This window comes from Tursiops truncatus, chromosome 19 (assembly GCF_011762595.2).
Source record: "Tursiops truncatus isolate mTurTru1 chromosome 19, mTurTru1.mat.Y, whole genome shotgun sequence".
Classification (NCBI taxonomy): Eukaryota; Metazoa; Chordata; class Mammalia; order Artiodactyla; family Delphinidae; genus Tursiops; species Tursiops truncatus.
Genome location: NC_047052.1, coordinates 54,358,758 through 54,376,815, shown reverse-complemented (window position 1 = coordinate 54,376,815; position 18,058 = coordinate 54,358,758). Strand labels below are relative to the sequence as shown.

Below are 18,058 nucleotides of genomic sequence, written 5' to 3'. Positions count from 1 at the left end.
CTGGGTGACTTTACCTCCCAGTCTCAGTTTCCTCATCTACAAAATGGGGCTCTTTGGAATGCCTAGCTCAGAGGATGTTTGGGAGAACCCAATGAGCTGATAAATGAAAAGGGCTCAGCACAGTCCCTGACACCTCACAACAGCTTGATCAATGTGTCCGTGGTCATTACAGGATGCGGTAGTGGTTTCAGATGTTGTTCTGATTGCCCCCAAGAGACTAAGTCTAGAAGAGGTGTAGAATCCAAGCTAGCACTGTGTTTCCTTTTTAATATATTTCAAGAATAAGCTTATCTGGGACTTCCCTGCTGGTCCAGTGGTAAAGGATCTGCCTTCCAATGAAGGGGAGGCGGGTTCGATCCTTGGTCAGGGAACTAAAATCTCACATGCCACCGGGCAACTAAGCCCGCGCGCACCACAACTACTGAGCTCGGGCACCTCAACTAGAAAGCCCGCCTGCCGCAAACTACAGAGCCCATGTGCTTTGGAGCTCGCATGCCCGCAACTAGAGAGAGAAAACCCACCACCACAACTAGAGAGAAGCCCTCTCGCCGCAAGGAAGTATACCGCATGCCTCAAGGAAGATCCCGCCTGCTGCAACTAAGACCCGACGCAATAAAAAATCAATAAAATAAATTTAAAAAAAAAGTTTAGCAAACATTCAGGCCGTTTTCAATCCCTCAGTGTGGTAGGTGAGATCACAGATCTTAGAGACCACTTTGAGCCTCCATCCCTCACCTGTAAAACGTGTGTGTGCGCGCGCTCGCTCAATGTGTGTGATAATTCCTACCTACAGGGCTGCTGGGAACATCTCCTGAGATCATGGATGGGAGGAAACTGTGTGGCTCATAGTAGGTGCAATAAATAGTAGCAGTTATCTCTTCACAGAGTGACCAGGCATTAGGAGAAGCCGCTGCTCCCCGGTACAAAAGGAAGGAAGCTCAAGGTTTGGAACCAGCTGAACCTAGTCCCAACTCACAGCTCTGCCGAGTTCCACCTGTGTGACCCTGGGTGAGTCATTTCACCTCAATGGACCTAGCTGCAAAATGAGTCCAATAAACTCAACATGCAGGCTTGGGGAGAAAATTAAATGAAGCAGGTACTTCCCTGGCGGTCCGGTGGTTAGGACTCCGCCCTTCCACTTCAGGGGACACAGGTTCGATCCCTGGTTGGGGAACTAAGATCCTGCATGCCTGCGCAGCGTAGCCAAGAAAAAACAAAAATTTTTTTTAATAAATAAATGAAGCAAGGAAGGTGAGTAATAGTAACTGTTCTCTAAGTGGTCATAGTGATACCAAGAGTTAATTTTTATTGATCCGGACCTGTGTCATTTGCTGTCTTACACGCTTTACATGGCCTGAATTATAAAGTGAGGCTGTTAATTACAATGATTAAGCTATTTAACAAACAACCATCTAACCTTATTTTGTAGCACTCTAGCCACAGCCTCTCCCCCACCCCGCCAGGGTGGAGACCTGGACCCGCCCTCGGTATCCAATGCCCTCCCCCTGGGCAGGCAGAGACGTGTTTGAAATAAAGTTTATTGAAGTTTCTGTCGGTATTTACATATGATACACGGTAAATAACAGAGCCAGGCCCCCCACCCCATCCCTTCCCCACCCCCAAAGTCCCCCTCCCCCCAGCCTCGTTAAAAATCGCTGCGTAAAGACAGGTTAACTGCTGCGGTCCCCCCTCCCCCCTCCCACCTAAGATGCAATCTAAAAGCCCCCGTCCCTCCCCTGCCCCCCTCCCCCCACCCAGGGGGCCTTTCTAGTTCCGTGTACAACACTGTGCTACCTCGCCCCTCCTCCCCTAATAAGGGGGTGGGTGAGTTTCTGGTGACCCCCCCCATCTGTCCAAGGGGGCGGACGGACCCTTGAAAGAGGCCAGAGTTGGGGGTCTGAGATGGGAAGGGGGACTTCAATGAGGGGGAGGGCCAGAAGATGGAAGACTTGGAGGTTTGGGGGGCGTCGACCCCCGCTACTGCCTCTCCCTCCCCCGACGGGGCCTCGAGGGGGAAGAGGCGGGCACAGGCGTGGAAATGGCGTGGAGGAATTCCCTCCACCCTAGGGTCTCCATTCTTGTCGCGTGGTATGTGGGGCTGGATGCACCGACGGGCTTTGGATGAGCGGGTGAAGAGGAGGCCGGGAGACAGAGGAAGGAAAAGAAGCCAAGGTCAGCTGAGAGAGCAAGAAAAGCCGTTAGAGAGAGCCCTCGAAAAGGCAGGTAACCTTCAAAAGGCCGAGGAGCGTCCAGCAGGTGAGAAAGAATGGGGTCTCCCGTGGGTGGGGAAGTGGGGGAGGGGACACCATACCTGCGGCCTCCAGCCCCACCCCGGCCGCACTACACCCGAGGACCACGAAAGTCCGGAGGTGAGACTGGGCCGGGAAAGAGAGAAGCCAGGGCAGAGAGCAGAAGAGGATGCTTGGCATTTCTGGCGGCAGCTGGAACCTACTCTCCTGCCCACAGCCCCTGCTGCGAGGCGGAAGGCTGAGGGACGGCTCGCGGAGGTGGGCGCGCTCGGCCGCTCTGCCCAAGGAGCAGAGGAACCTGGGAGGCGGTACTAGGCCGGGAGGGGAGTGGCCTAAGGAAAAGGGGCGGGTCATCTAGAAGGAGGTGTCATCTGGAAGTGGAAGGGACCAATGAAGTGGAGCGGTCAGGAAAGAGGGAGGGGTTATGGTGACGGGGCGGGGCCACTGGGAAGAGGGCGGGGCTAACGCGTGCGCAGCGTCCTACGGGTGGGACGAGGAGTCCCGAGGGCTTGAGGGGCAGCTGCGTTGTGGGGAGACCCATGAGGAGTAGGAGGAAGAGGAGGAGGAGGAAGAGGAGGAAGGGGGGCGCTCCGGGGGCGGGGCCTCAGCAGGGCGAGGTGGAGATGTGCAGGTGGTCCGGGTACTTGATGGCTGGAGGGTAGTTCTGCGTCATCTGGATGGATACGTCGCTAGAGATGTCGGAGGGACTGCGGCCGCGGCGCCACGCCTCGGGCTGCAGAAACTGGCCCGAGTAGTCGGAGCAGTCGCTGAGACGCGGGCGGTAGAAGGCCGGGTGCGGACGGTACATCTCCTCCTCCGCGTAGCGCTTGGTGAACAGGTACACGGACATCACGCCAGCTCCCTGTGGCAAGGCAGGGTCAGAGTCGCAGAGGCTGGCCCCGGGCTCCCTCTGACCCCAAAACTCAAGACCCCCAGTCCCTCCTCTCCCAGGACCCAAGATTCCAGGCCTCCAGCTTCCTCCTTTCCCAGAACCCAGGAAGTAGAGCCCCAGTCACCTCCTCCCCAGGATCCCAGGAGTTGGAGCTCCCAGACCCTCCTCCTCCAGGACCCAGGGGTTAGGACCTCAGCCACCACCTCCTTTTAATTCAGAGTCTACACCCACAGCCTCCTCTTCCTCCTGGACCCAGGAATCATGCCCTCCCCCCCAACCCCCCCCATTCAAAACTCTAGAGTCTGGGCCCCACAGACATCACCTCTTTGAGTAGGAAGGAGGAAGCTGCGAAGGCAAAAGACCACCCGTAGCGATAGTGGAAATACTGCTCAGAGCTGCTGGGCCTGTTCATGACCTCGTCGTTGATGCTGGAAATGTAAAGAACCAAGCCCACCACCAAGGAGAGGCCTGTGGGGAGCAGAGGGGTGCCCTTGGCCCATTAGCAGTGGGCCCCTTTCCCCAGCCCCAGGCCCCCTGCATCTCACCGCCATCCTCTCCCCTCTCCTCCCTGCTCTCCCCTGGACTAAATTCCATCCGTTGAAGTTCCTTGTGTGCTGGGCCTCGGCTGGGTGCAGGAAGCCCAGAGATAAATCAACAGCCTCCTCCTCCCTCCCACCCCCACCCCTAATCTGCCATCCAGGAGCTCACAATGCAATTGGGGCAGGCAAACATGAACACTGATCAACAGTCACATCCATGGTGACATGTACTGTAAAGAAAACAGTAGCACAGAGCTCTGTGGGTCCAGAAGAGGCACCAAGCCCACCTGGGGCAAGGGTGGGGGGAGCCAAGGAAAGCTTCCTGGAAGCATGACTTTGTCGAAGTCCTAAAGGATGAGGCCCAGGGAAGAATTAGGGTTTACCATTATACCACTCCAGGCAGGGCAGAGGGGACAGCATGGGCAAAGAGTTGGAGGGGGAACAATGAACTGATCCCTCCACGTAGCTAAAACATGAACCACAGCCACAAGAAATGAGGCCAGAGAAGGGGGCAGGGGCATTGCCATGATGAGGCTCGAATGCCAGGCTGAGGAGCTTGGCATCAATGCCAAGGGCACTAGGGAGCCATGGACGGTCTGAAGCAGAGGAAGGACAAAGCCAGATCGAAGTGTTAGAAGATCCTTGTGGGGCTGATTGGTTCTGGGAAGAGATTGGAAGGGAGAAACTGGATATTGTATATTCCAAGGGAAGGAGGATGAAGCTGAGCTGAAGCTGTATAGATCATAATAGCAACAACAACAACATCAATAACAATAATAATAGCAACTGCTTATATAGGTCTTGCTCTAAGCTACGCACCATTCTCAGTGTTATATATGCATTAACTCATTCAAACCTCACAACACTTACAAATTGGTATCATTTTTATCTCCATTTACAGCGGAGGAAATAGAGGCACATGGAGAAGGTGGAGAGGAGAGGTCTGATTTGAAAAATTTTAAGAGGCAACTATCACTTCTTCAAGCTGAACTTTCTTTTAAACAGTAGCCATGCAGAGCGATAGCCATACGTAGGGTGGCTTAAAGAGGCTATAAAAATCCCTCCCCCCAAATTAATCCAAGTAATCCTCATCAGCATCTTCCCCTAGAATCCTACAAATAAACATTCGTGTGCCCGTCGCACCCAGAATAAATCTAAATTCCTTCCACTGCCTACAAACGAGGTTAGCAAACACAATGACCGCCCAGGGCTAAATCCAGCCCACCTCCTGTTTTCGTGTGGCCTACTAGCTAAGAATGGCTTTTATATAATTAAATGGTTGAAAAAATCAAAAGAAGACTATGTTGTGGCACGTAAAAAGTATATGAATTTCATTTGGCAGTTCCTCAAAGTGTTAAAGATAGAATTACCATATGACCCAGCGATTCCACTCCTAGGTATTTACCCAAGAGAACTGGAAACATATGCTCACACAAAAACTTGCGCACGAATGTTTGCAGCGGCATTATTCATAATAGCCAAAAAGTGGAAACAACCCAAACGTCTATCAACTGAATGGACGAACAGAATGTGGTATAGCCATATAAAGGAATATTATTCAGCCAAAGAAAGGAATGAAGTACGCACTTACACTACCACACGGATGAACCTAGAAACTGTGCTAAGGGAGAGAAGCTAGATGCGTAAGAGCACATATTGTATGGTTCCATTTATATGAAATGTCCAAAACAGGCAAGTCCATAGAGATAGAAAGTGGGTTAGTGGTTGCCAGGGGGTGGGGTGGAGGGGGGATCATGATTAGCAATTAAAGGGAGTGAGGTTTCTTTTTGGGGTGACGAAAATGTGGTAAAATTAGGTCATGCAGATGGTTGCACAACCTTGTGAATAGACTACAACTGCTGAATATATGAACTTTATGTTGTGTGAATTATAATGTCTCCATTTAAACAGCATATGAATTTATAATTTCAGGGTCCATAAATAAACTTTTGTTGGGACACAGCCACGCCCATTTGTTTACATTTAGCCTATGGCTGTACCGGCAAAACTGAGTAGCTGCGGCAGAGGCTGTACGGCCAGTAAAGCTGAAAATATTTGTTATCCGGCATTTTACAGAAACATGTACCTGACCCCTGGACTGCAATGCCTACAGAGTCACCTGCCAAACTCATCTCTAGCCATTTCTCCTTGCACGTGCTACTTAGGTCCCACTCTTGCTTGAACACAAGCTCATTTCTGCCTCAGGGCCTTTGCTCTCTCTGTTCCCTTGAACTGGAATGCTCTTCCCCCAGATTTCCACATGTCTCCCTCTGTCACTTCATTTATTATTATTATTATTTTGGCCGCATGGCATGTGAGGTCTTAGTTCCCCGACTAGGGATAGAACTTGCTCCCCCTGCAGTGGAAGCACGGCATCCTAACCCCTGGTATCTGTCACTTCATTTAGATCTCTTATTCCTTGTCACCTCTTTAGAAAGGACTTCTATGATCTCCTTGTTTTAAAAAATTGCCCCTTCACTCAGAATTAGAGAAATGCAGGTGAAAACGATGAGGACATACCATTTCTCATCCATCAGATCGTCAAAAAAAGCTTCACAACATACTCTTTGTGAGGCAAAAGGTACATAAAATACATATATGCGTCTGCTTATTTTTACAAAGAGAGACACAGGAGGGGAAACAAACATGAAGTTGATTACTTTAGGTAGGTGAGAATAGGAAGGAAGAGATGGGAAGGAAGTGGCACTCCTCTGAGTATATATTTTTGCATAATTTTGACCTTTGGAACTATGCTAATATTTTATATATTCAAAAGATAAAATCAACAAGGATCTAGGGCTTCCCTGGTGGTGCAGTGGTTGAGAATCTGCCTGCCAATGCAGGGGACACGGGTTCGAGCCCTGGTCCGGGAAGATCCCACATGCCACAGAGCAACTAAGCCCGTGCGCCACAAACACTGAGCCCGCGTGCCTAGAGCCCGTGCTCCGCAACAGGAGAAGCCACCACAATGAGAAGCCTGTGCATCGCAACAAAGAGTAGCCCCCACTTGCTGCAACTAGAGAAAGCCTACGCGCAGCAACGAAGACCCAATGCAGCCAAGAATAAAATAAATTATTAAAAAAAAAAAAACAAGGATGGGGAAAACAACAAATTGAATACAAACAAAAATAAATGAAGCTAATTTATATCAGATGAATAATACAACCACAGGAGGGGGGAAAGTAGTAATCCAAGTAACTTTTGGACAAAGTACTTTGAATATATATCTCAGTTTAAAGACAGAAAGGTCTGTGAAGAAATCTTGAACTGTATTTAATAAATTTTTATTGGGAGTGGTGTAGGGGTAGCAGTACTTAAGTTATTCTGTGTGAATAGTAGGGTTGAGCAAATGTGCAAATATACTGATGTTTTGGGGAGGTGGAGATCTCATTCCGAAAGAAGGAAGATACAAATCAGAATGGAGTAAAGTCAAGAAAGACCCTTGTGGTGTCAGTATAAACTCCTGTTTTACAAATATATGTAATTTCCCAGCTCGTATCCTGAAACATCCTAGGAGCAGTGACACCCCAGCAGCAATGAGCACACCTAGCACCCAGATTTTGGTCTCTACTATCACCCCCACTACATCAGGAGCTAGGAAGAAACAGCTCATTTGAAGCCTGAGGCAGGGGCAGTAAAGGTGTACTGGTACCACAAAATAAGGAAGTACTCAAAAAAAAAATGTTGGAGACATGTCAAAAGAGGACACAGGAACTCATCTGAAGGAGGTCCCTGATAGCCCAACTGGGGACAATCTGAACATCAAAATGAATACTAAAAGTAATGACATACAATACACTGAATTTTTAAAAAATGTGAATCCATACTGATATATTCTTTAAGGAAATAAATAATAAAAGAAAAGAGAAAATTTGGGAATTCCTTGGCAGTCTAGTGGTTAAGACTCCACACTTTCACTGCTGAGGGGCCAGGTTCAATCCCTGGTCTGGGAGCTAGAATCCCACAAGCCACGTGCCCCCCAAAAAAAAAAACAAATTCTTCTTTTCGGTGACATCCATGTAGATAGAACAACAGAGTTAAGAAAACACCATTTTGCAACCCTTGTAGTAATATTAGGATTTAGGCAAGCATCGTCGACAGTGGACATTAAATCACTGTATGACAGAATCTCCCCATGGAATATCTATTAATTACAAAGAGATTTTTGAAAACTTCCTTTATCATAAAGGAACCTGACAGATACCATCTGAACCAGGAAACCAAAGCTAACATCACCAATAATGGGGCAAACGGACACCCCGACCTCCTGATGTGATCGTGACGCTACTTCGTTTATGTAGTGTCCCTACTGGTAATTTGTAACATGGATCCACTCCTGTGGAAACTGTGGGGTGTTCTACAAAACACTGGCTGCATTCTTCAAAAAAACATCAACATGAAAGATTTTTTTTTTAAGGTACAGGAACTATATAAAAGATGAAAGGAGGCGAAAGAGACACAGCAAGGAAAAACAGAACTGGATCCTGAATCAGGGGAAAAACTGACTATAAAAGGCAGTGTGGAGACAACTGGTGAGATTTGAATATGAACTGCGTATCAGCTGTAATACTGTATAAGTGTTAAACTTCCTGAATTTGATGATTGTACTGTGGTTAGGAAAGAAAATGCACTTGTGCTTAGGACATAATTGCTGACGTATTTAAGAGTGAAGTGTTTGCAATTTATGTTCAGGTGGTTATATAATAATATAATATAATATAAATTACATAATATATACATATATAGATATATACACATAAGATACAAAGAAACAGAAATACAAATGTGGAAAATGTTATAAATTGGTCCCAGTGAAGAATATATGAAAGTTCCTTATATAACTCCTGCAACTTTTCTGTATGTTTAAAATTTTTCCAAAGCAGCACATTTTGAATAAAATGGACATCCCCAAACAGGATTTTTCCCCCAAGGTGCCAAAATGTTACCCTGCAAATGACTTATTCGTTGTAAAGAGAAAAATGTACCTTTTCAATGGAGAGCTCTAATGATCACCCCCTTTACCAAGGGTTCAAACTTTGTTCCACTCCGGTAGGAACAACTTGACGTTATTTGCTACCTGAAGGGATGGGCTGTAAAGAACATGGTACCACCTCTAAATCTTGCCAAATATATTTAACCAGAATCTAATCAAGTCTCTACCCTGGACATAACTTCCAGGCTACAGAGAATACAAAGAAAGAGGAACAAATCAAAGGATGCCACAAGGAAACAAATAAATGTGGTTTGTGGGGTGTTCTACAAGACACCCTGTCCTGCAGATTTCAAAATGACAATGGTATGAGCCAAGCTGTAATACTTAAGCAAGTGTCTGATCTTAACATCTCAAAAAGCGACACAACCAGATAGTATTAGGTCTCCTGATGCAATACAGTAGGACATAATAGCACCACCTATCTATGAAGTATTTTATCACCACCACCCACCCCCAAAAAAAGCAAACCTGGATCTGATATACAGTTTTACAAGAAAACACAGGATGGAGGAGCATATTAAATCACAAAAACACAATTAGAAAGATCTAGAGTGTGGGAATTCTATGAGACAAATGACTAGATTTCTTCAACAAATAAACGGCAAGGAAAAAAATAGAAGGGGGAGGACTGTTACAGATTAAAAGAGGCTTCAGAGATCTATCAACTAAATGCACAAGTGGAATTTGGATCCTGGTCTGCAAGAAACTAATGGTAAAAAAAAAAAGGCATTTATGAGACAAGTGGGGAAGTTGAACACTAACTAGATATTAATTTACATTAAGCAGCTATTCTTAATTGTTTGGGCATGACAGTGGCACTGTGGCTAGTTAAATAACAAAGTACTGATTTCTCAGAGATATACTGAAATACTTGTGGATAAAACGATTTAATGTTTGAGACCAACTTTAAAATCATGTAGTGAAGTACAGAAGGGAGGTATGGCAGTATGACTAAAAAAAGATTCACCATATGTTGATAATTGTTGAAACTGAGTGAAGGGTACATGGCAAATTATACTATCCTTTGTATATTTTTATAATGAAATATATTTTAAAAGTCAGTGTTGTGAAAAAATATAGTATGGAAACTATTCTAGACTAAAAGAGAATTGACTAAATGCTACGCGTAAACAGACTGAATCCTGGTTCTGGGGGAAAAGCTACAAAAGGCGTTCTTAGAACAACTGGGACAGTTTGAAAATGGAATGAATTATATTATGGAATTATTGTAAAATTTCTAGATTTGATAATGGTGTTGTAGTTATGTAGAAAATGTCATTACTCTTAAGAGATGCATATCAAAATGGTTAGAGATGAACGATCACGATGCCTGCAACTTACTTTCAAACGGTAAAGCCAGAAACAAACAAAAACCAAACTGTGTGTAAAGAGAGAGACGGAATATAGCAAAACTTCAGCAAAATGCAAGTATCTATGTGGATCTAGGTGGAAGAAGTACCAGTGTTCACTGTACTATTCTACAGATTTCAGAGTTTTCTTTAAAAATTTGGAGTGATTGAGGTAAGATTAAATAATGACGTTCCCATCCATCTCCTTCCCCTTAACTGTTTTATTTATCTTCGTTGCACTTGTCACTACCTAACATTATATTTTCTATCTATTTGTAGTTTTTTAGTCATGAATCTCCTCCACTTCCTCTAGGATGCTTGAAACTAGTCTACCTTGTTTCCTACTGCATTCCTAGCACCTGGTGCAAGATCCAGCAGATAATAAATACTGGTTGAATGGATGAATATACTTGCATGCACCTGGAACTTCGAGCTCGTTAGCTGCTTTTCCCTTTTAAGTCCACTCTAAATCCCCATTCCTCTGTCTCCTTTAAGAATTAGCTTTTGCTGAACTTCCAGAGCACTTTCAACTTCTGGTATTCCATAATTTTGATGTTCAAGAAGAGGGGGCCCATGAAGTGTTACATGGTGAAGGCATCTGCTATAGGTCTTGAAAGATGAGCAGGTTTATAGGAAAAGAATACCTAGGGAATTCCCTAGCGGTCCAATGGTTAGGAGTAGGTGCTTTCACTGCCAGGGACCCGGGCTCAATCCCTAGTCCGGGAATTAAGAGCCCACAAGCCATGAGGCATGGCCAAAAATAAATAAAATAAAATAAAATAAAATAAAATAAAGGCAATGCGTGACTCTAAACGGGATCCTTAAAAAAAAAAAAAAAAAGGAAAGAAACTATACTTAAAGATCCTTTAAAAAAAAAAAAAAAGAAAGAAACAATACCTTGATTCCCAGTCCCCCATCCAAGGATGGTCCATCATCAAGTAATGTCTATGTTACTTCCTGAATCTCTCAAAATCTAAACCCCTTTTTGCATCCCCAAGTCCTCCGACCCAGCTAAGGCTTATTCCCTATGCCTGTTCCACTGCCTACAAATCTTTATCCCCCTGTTTTAGATACTGGTTCTTTCTAAAGCCCATACCTGCTAACCACTCCTGCCTCACCTCAAGTCCCATGTTTCACATTTCAGTTGTAAATAACAAACATTCTCCATACAGAGAGTCAGGAGCAGGGGTGATGAGAAGGAGACAAATATTTCCAAAGAGAAGAAAAATAAGAAAAAAAAAGAAACAGAGAAAGAGCTTTTTGTTGTTGTTTTTCACCCTTGTTTTTAGTAATTGAAAGTTGTCTAAAAACAACGTCAAAAGGTAAGTTATTCTTGTCATTCTTTCTCCTTCCTGGTCATTTTACAGTGGCTCTGCTTCTCTAAAAAATAACGTTCTTTCCCCTTTTTTCCCCTTCTCCCTTTTTCTCTCTCCCTTCCCCCTTCCCTGCTCTGTAATCCAACTCTCTCCCTCCCCCCTCCGCTACATCTGCTTCAGAATACTTAGAGCACAGTAGGCAAGAATCACCTACATTCCAAGCTCAACAGGCACAAGCTGCTTTAGAACAAAGAGTTTCAGGACCACGGAGAGCTACACAGCTGGCTACTTGTCTTAGCTGCTTTCTAGGGTCTTAACACATGCTGTGAATTCCATCTCTGTACAAGGCACTTTTCTCTCTTCACGTGAAAAACCTCCCCTCGCCCTTTCTGCATCGTCAACTTAGATGTCACCTGCTCCTGAAGTTGTGGTCGTTCCCACCCTTCCCACCACCTTATTGTGTCAGCTTAATGCATCTTCGCTTTTCCCAGAATGCCCTGAGCTGTCTTTACCATGCATCCCTTCTACATTCATTGTGGACTTTGTGCCAGCAACTCATCTAGGCTCTGAAGATACAAGCAAGAGCATGTTCCTGCCTCTTGGAGTTTACATTCCAGTAGAAGGAGACAGAAAATGAAGATGACAATAGCAATAAGTGCTATGAAACAAATATAAAATAGGGAATGTGATGGATAGTATAGTGGGGGCAAAGCAACATGGGGTACCACTGTCAGAGAAAGAAACTCTGAAGAGGGAAAGTTGGAGTCTTTGAGAATTAGGGGGAAGAGACTTCCAAACATGGAAGTGAGGCTGAGATGATCATTTTTGAGGAATAGACTGAGGCCAGTGCAGCTGAAGTTACAAGCAATGGAGAGAGTGTTAGTGAGTTAGGTAATAAGGCCAGAGGTCTGAACAGTGGCCAAATCATGGAAGACCTTGTAAGCCAGCATGAGGAATTGGGATGTATTCTAAGTGCAATGGAAATCCATTAAAGGGATTTAAGCGTTGTGTGACAAGCACTGACGCACAGGTAGCTGGGAGCTGTTTTGTGGCTGACTGCCTGCAGACTGTCATGCATTCCAATATACATTAGGTGCAGACAAATACTGTTTGATTCCACTTATACGAGGTACCTAGAATAGTCAAATTCATAGAATCAGAAAGTACATTGGTTGATGCCAGGGACCAGGCGGGGGTTGGGGAGGGGGAATGGAGAGTTAGTGTTTAATGGGGACAGAGTTTCAGTTTAGGAAGGTGAAAATTCTGGGAGATGGATGATGGTGAGGGCCGCACAACAATGTGAATGTACTTAGTGCCACTGAACTGCACAGTTTAATATGGTTAAAATAGTATGTTTTATATTATGTGACTTTCACCACATTAAAAAAAAAAAAAGATTCAGTATGTCACCAGCACCCAGCACAGGGCGTGGCATGTAAGATGTCTCTGTAAATGTTTGATGAGTGAATGAATGAATGAGCAGATGCATAGAGCATGATTGAGGATCAGGGGTTAATATGAGCCATGCATGGGAAGCATGCCTCTTATGACCTGGAAAAAGAAAATCAATGTCACTCCAGCCTCCTCCCCTTCTCTCACCAACCATATCCAGTCAGTCATCTGGTTCTATTGATTCTTCTGTCAATATCCCTCTCTCTCAAAGCCATCCAGTCACCTTTATCCTTCCACACCCCCTCCCAGCTCAAACCTTATCTGCTATTGCCCGGACCAATGCATAAGCCTCCTCCTCTGTTTGCCCAGTTCCAGTCTCTTTCCTTCTAGTGCATTCCAAACACAAGTCCCTGAGGGATCTTTAGCGTCCCGGTGTGACCCTATCCCTTTCCTGCCCCAGCCCTCTCACCACTTTCTCCAAAATTGAATGCCAACTTCACCATTTCCCCGACCTCGGGCAACTCTCGTCTCTTTCTAAGTCTCAGTTTCCTCATGGGGAGCATGAGGTGGTTGGACTAGATCATTCCATTCCAAGATCTAAGATATTGTTGGTACTATTTCCATTCTTTCCCCTGTTTTTTGGGCCCCATCACGGAGCATGCAGGATCTTGCTTCCCAGACCAGGGATCGAACCCGTGCCCCCTGCAGTGGAACTGCAGAGTCTTAACCACTGACCACCAGGGAAGTCCCCCTTTCCTCTCTTTTAATCTCCTTTGTCTTTAGGATTTTTAACTGTGGTAGGGCAGCAGAGCGCCAGGGTGAAAGTCTGGTTTGGAATCCTTCTTCCACTATGGAGCAACTTCTGAGTGCTTCGGTTTCCTCAAGTGGAAAATGGGAATAATGATAGCATCTGCCTTATGAGGGGAAGAAAAAGAAATAACTTAATTTGCACAAAGCACTTAGAACTTCCCCAAACCATGGCCCTCAATAAAGTGTTTATTATCACGGTTGTTGTTGCTACTACAGCTATTTATGAATGTATGTGTGTATGTATTTATTTTAAATTACCACGTGTTGAATACTTACTGCTATAGACCAGGCACTGGGTTGGCCCTTCACGTCCGTGATCTAGAGCAGGGGTCAGAAAACTACTGTCTGTCCTGCTGCCTGTCTTTGTATGGTTTGCGAGCTAAGTGTGGTTTTTACATTTTTTTAATGGTGGGGAAAAAAAAACAAAAGAAGAAGAATATTTCATAACCCATGAAAATTACACTGAATTCAAATTTCAGGGTCCATACATAGGATGATTGGAACATAGCCAGGCCCATTGCTTCCCCTCTGGTTGCTCACAAAGCCTGAAATATTTACTATTTTGCCCTAAGCAAAAAGTTTGCTGGCCCCTGAACAAGACTGGTCCTCTCAACAGCTCCAGAAAGGAAGGCTGTAACTCACACACCGAGTAAGTGGTAGGATTTTAACCCAGGTCTTTCTAGGTTCACAGGAGCAGGTGCCTTCAGCCACTACCCCCTACAACCTGTAAAGCACACAACTGGATACTTTGGGTGGGGTGCATAGGTCATAGTCTATGAAATGAAGTTCAGGAAGCGGGGTTCAATCCCCGCCCATTACTCTATTATTACATCAGAGGCCTGACTTGCAGCCCTGAAGGCACCATTGATCCTCAGCTTGACCTTGGGAAGTCAGGTCCTGATGCAAATCAGGTCCACGAGCATGGCTTTTGGGAAGAGAATGTCCTCGGTTCTAACGCCAGCGCTGCCCTTTACCAGCTATGTCACCTCTTTTGTTTCAACTTCCGTGAACCACGAACAATGGGATTTTCCTTCTTCTAATGTTTCAGGTGGGTTGAATAAATGTTCCCATGCTCCTTACCCTTGCCCCACTTTCTGTCTCTCTAGGCCACTATTTTTCCATCTGACACTCTGGGATGGAGATATTCTACGTGTCTTATTTTAGCTCTGTGTCTGGCTCTACATGCTGTGATTCAAATTTGCACAGAGGTTGCACCCTGGTTTCCCTGGGAAAAGGTCTCATCAGGTTAGGCTGGAAACACGGGGGAGGTTTAGCCTGGAGAAAGCTGGGTGAGGAAAAGGGAGGAGACTGGGGGAGAGGATATTTGAAGATCTATCTTCAACTATTTGCAGAGCCAAGTCAAAAGAGGCAGCCGAATGCGGTCCCAAAGGGACAGAACGGAAACGAGACCAACAGCGGGGTTTGTTCATAACGTATCAACTGAATTAAAAGGGCACGAATGGGGTTTAATTAAATCACGTTGAGTTAAGTCGAATTGAACTGAAGAAATGAGTCAGAATAGATTGGGGTTAGTTGGGCCAGACTGATGGAGTTAAGTGTGTCAGAGCTGAGGTGATCTGGGCTGACCTGAGCTGAGTTGGACCAAATTGGACTGGACTGAGCTGAAATTTGGAGAAGGGTAGCACTTCGGAAACAGCTCTACTCTGGAGCTCAGGACACTTGGGTCCCTGGGGAGCCAGCATTATGTTGGTATCTTAGGCAACTCCCTGCACAACTGCAGGCCTCGGTATCCCCATTTTATCAAATGAGTGCTAATAATAACTCCCGGGCAGAGATGTTATGAGAAGGTTATGAGATCACTCATGCAAAAGAACCCTGAATCTCAAAAGAAACGAGAACTATAAACAAACGTTGAACTCTAGCTAATGACACACATGGTGAAGAATTTAGGGCAAAGTGTACTGATGCCTGCAACTCACTTGGAAATGCATTTTAAAATGATAATAAGATAGACTGATGGATGGGTAGAGAGACAGATGGACAGATACAGGATAGAGCACATCTGTGGTATGGTAATGGTCGACCGTAAGTGGTGGGCACAGGGTTCTTTCAACTTTTCTGGTTGAAAAATGTTCAAGTAAAATGATGCACAGAACATAAAGAGCCTTGTAATCTGTTAATTGCTCAAATATCAGGAGTGGTTAAAAATACAGCCTCTGGAGGCGAAATGCGTGAGTTTGAATCCCATCTCTGCCTCTCACTGGTTGTATGGCCCTGAGCAAATGACTTCATTTCTCTGAGTGTTTGTTTCCATATCTGTAAAATGGGGCTATTAATAGGATTTACCTCACAGGGTTGTTGTGAGTATCAGAACAGAGCCTGGCACCTAATTAGCACCCAACAGGCATTCGCTGTGATTTGGCGGCTAGCTCCATTTCACAGAGGAGGGAAGTGGGACTCAGAGAGGTTCTGCAACTCCTCCAGGATTACACAGCAAGGAAGTGGCTTTCCTATTGGAAGAGGAACCCCAGGTTCCTGGAACCTAAAATAGTCCCACGGCCTTTTAAGTCTTTTCCTTGGGCTTACCCGATAGGATGAAGAAGATGCCAGAAACGAAGGCCAGAATGGTCCTCTGTGGGCGGATGTGGCCGATGTTGCTGATGACGAAGGCGGTGAACACGAGGAAGAGACTGACCATGGGGAAGGGGGTGGCTGTGCGCACTGTCTCTGGGGGAGGGGTAAGAAGAAAGACAGGGGTGAGGGGGGACTCTCCAGGAGGACACCTCCCCGTTCTCCTGACCCCTCCACTTCCACCCCCCACCTCCCAGCCCTGACCCCTCTCTTTTATGTGGTTCCTCCCCTTTCTGAAACTTCCACTGCTGGCCCCACCCCTTCACACAGGCCACACCTCCTTTGGTTTGACCCCACCCCTTGCCTATTGACTCCACCCACTTCCCAGGCCCCACCCCTTCAACCTGGCCCCTCCTCCTTACCCAACCACTCTGCCTGCTGTCAAGCCTCCACTCCTTCCCTCCCACCCCACCCCTTCTCTGGTCCTAGCCTTTCTCCCAGGACCCGCCCTGCCACCCTGCACCCTTGTTGCCTGACCCTCCCCACCCCCTGCCTCCCCTCACTCAGAATATTCTCCGTGTTTTCCGTCACCAAGTTGATCTCCGGTTCAAGGAAATATTCTGAGGCCACGCAGCGACCCTTTTCCCGGCCTGAGGGGAAGATAAGAAGGCAGGGCTGGATGAGAGGCTCCTGAGCTTTGGAGAGGCAGTCAGGGGCAGGACGCACAGTAGAGAGACCCCAGGATGGGAATGTGAGGTTTAATCCAAGGATCATGGTCTGTACTACTCTTAGGGGGTCGCAGAAGGGGGTGGGCAGGAGTCCGAGAGCTCCTATTGCAAGCTGCCTTAGAGTCCCTTGGATGGAGGACAGGGCTGGAAGACTGAGTCCCAAGTGAGGAGGGGCTATGGGCCAGGACTCCTGGATCCCTAAAGAGGTAAGGTCTGGGGGGTGAGGTGGGACAGGATTCCTAGAAGGAGTGGTCTCTGGGGTAGCTGGGAGGCACAGTTTTGTTGTTTTTTTTTTATTCCTATTCAGCTCTGGAACTGTCCAGGAGACAAGTTCTGAACTTAGACTGCCGCTTCTAAGGGGCCAGGGGCTCCAGGAGGTTACGGGGATTAGGGACCTGGAGATTGTGTGAGCATTAAGGTTCTTAGATCCAGGGAATAAAGGGCTAGAAATTGAATCTCCAGGTAGAAATGTGACTCTCCAGGAGAGAAACAGGACTGATTTCTGGATTTCTGGCACCCATGGGATGGAACTATGGATAAAGACTCTCGGATCCCAAGCAAGGCAGGGACAGTTGACTGGTGGGCAGGTGAGGTCCGTACCTGCGAAGAAGCAGACGCGCCATAGGCCGGCATGCAGCGCCATCTTGACCTCCGTGGTCTGGTTCTGTGGCAACACCGTTCCCTCTTCCATGTACAGCCAGTAGTCCGTGCTGACCGCAATGCCCACAAGCAGCAGGCCACACGCACCAAACACGCTGCTCAGCAGGGTCAGGGCGCGGCTACTGCAGTGACTCATCCTCAGCGGCGGGGGGCGCCCTGCGGGGCCTGAGGGTCGGGAAGCTGCAGTGGAGGGCCCTGATGGGACGACTAGAGTCCCCAGACCCCATGCAGCCACGTGGGACATCGGACCCAGGCCAGAAACAACAATCCCCAAACTGAACCCTCTAAAATCTGACCTCTGTGTCCTGACCTACAATTCCATCCCTGGATTTGAACCAGTAACTTGTCTAGAAACCCTAACCTAGGCCACCAATCCTGACTCCAGGCCCAGACCTAACACCCTGACCCCTTTCTTTTGGACTCTGTCTCTGAATAGCAACTAGAAATCCCCCAAGTGGGTCGCTAGCCAAGGACCCTAACCCCATACCCTGGCCTTGACCTCAGACCTCCCATCTAAGTTTAAACCCTTAACATCCAATTCTAATACCAAGACCTTGACCTTTTAACTCTGACATGGTGTCTTGACCTCAATTTGGTA

At 46.6% G+C, this 18,058-nt stretch overlaps 1 protein-coding gene across 1 annotated transcript; it reads right to left on the bottom strand.

The window, feature by feature from the left end:
- Nucleotides 1–1,766: 1,766 nt before the first annotated feature.
- On the bottom strand, nucleotides 1,767–17,600 carry CACNG7 (calcium voltage-gated channel auxiliary subunit gamma 7). The gene is made up of 5 exons (XM_033845860.2): nucleotides 17,401–17,600; nucleotides 16,636–16,722; nucleotides 16,088–16,228; nucleotides 3,464–3,609; nucleotides 1,767–3,111 (listed from the first exon to the last, which is right to left on the bottom strand). Exons 1-5 carry the CDS (start codon nucleotides 17,594–17,596, stop codon nucleotides 2,854–2,856), a joined length of 828 nt encoding a protein of 275 aa, XP_033701751.1. The 5' UTR covers nucleotides 17,597–17,600; the 3' UTR covers nucleotides 1,767–2,853.
- Between the last annotated feature and the right edge of the window lie 458 nt (nucleotides 17,601–18,058).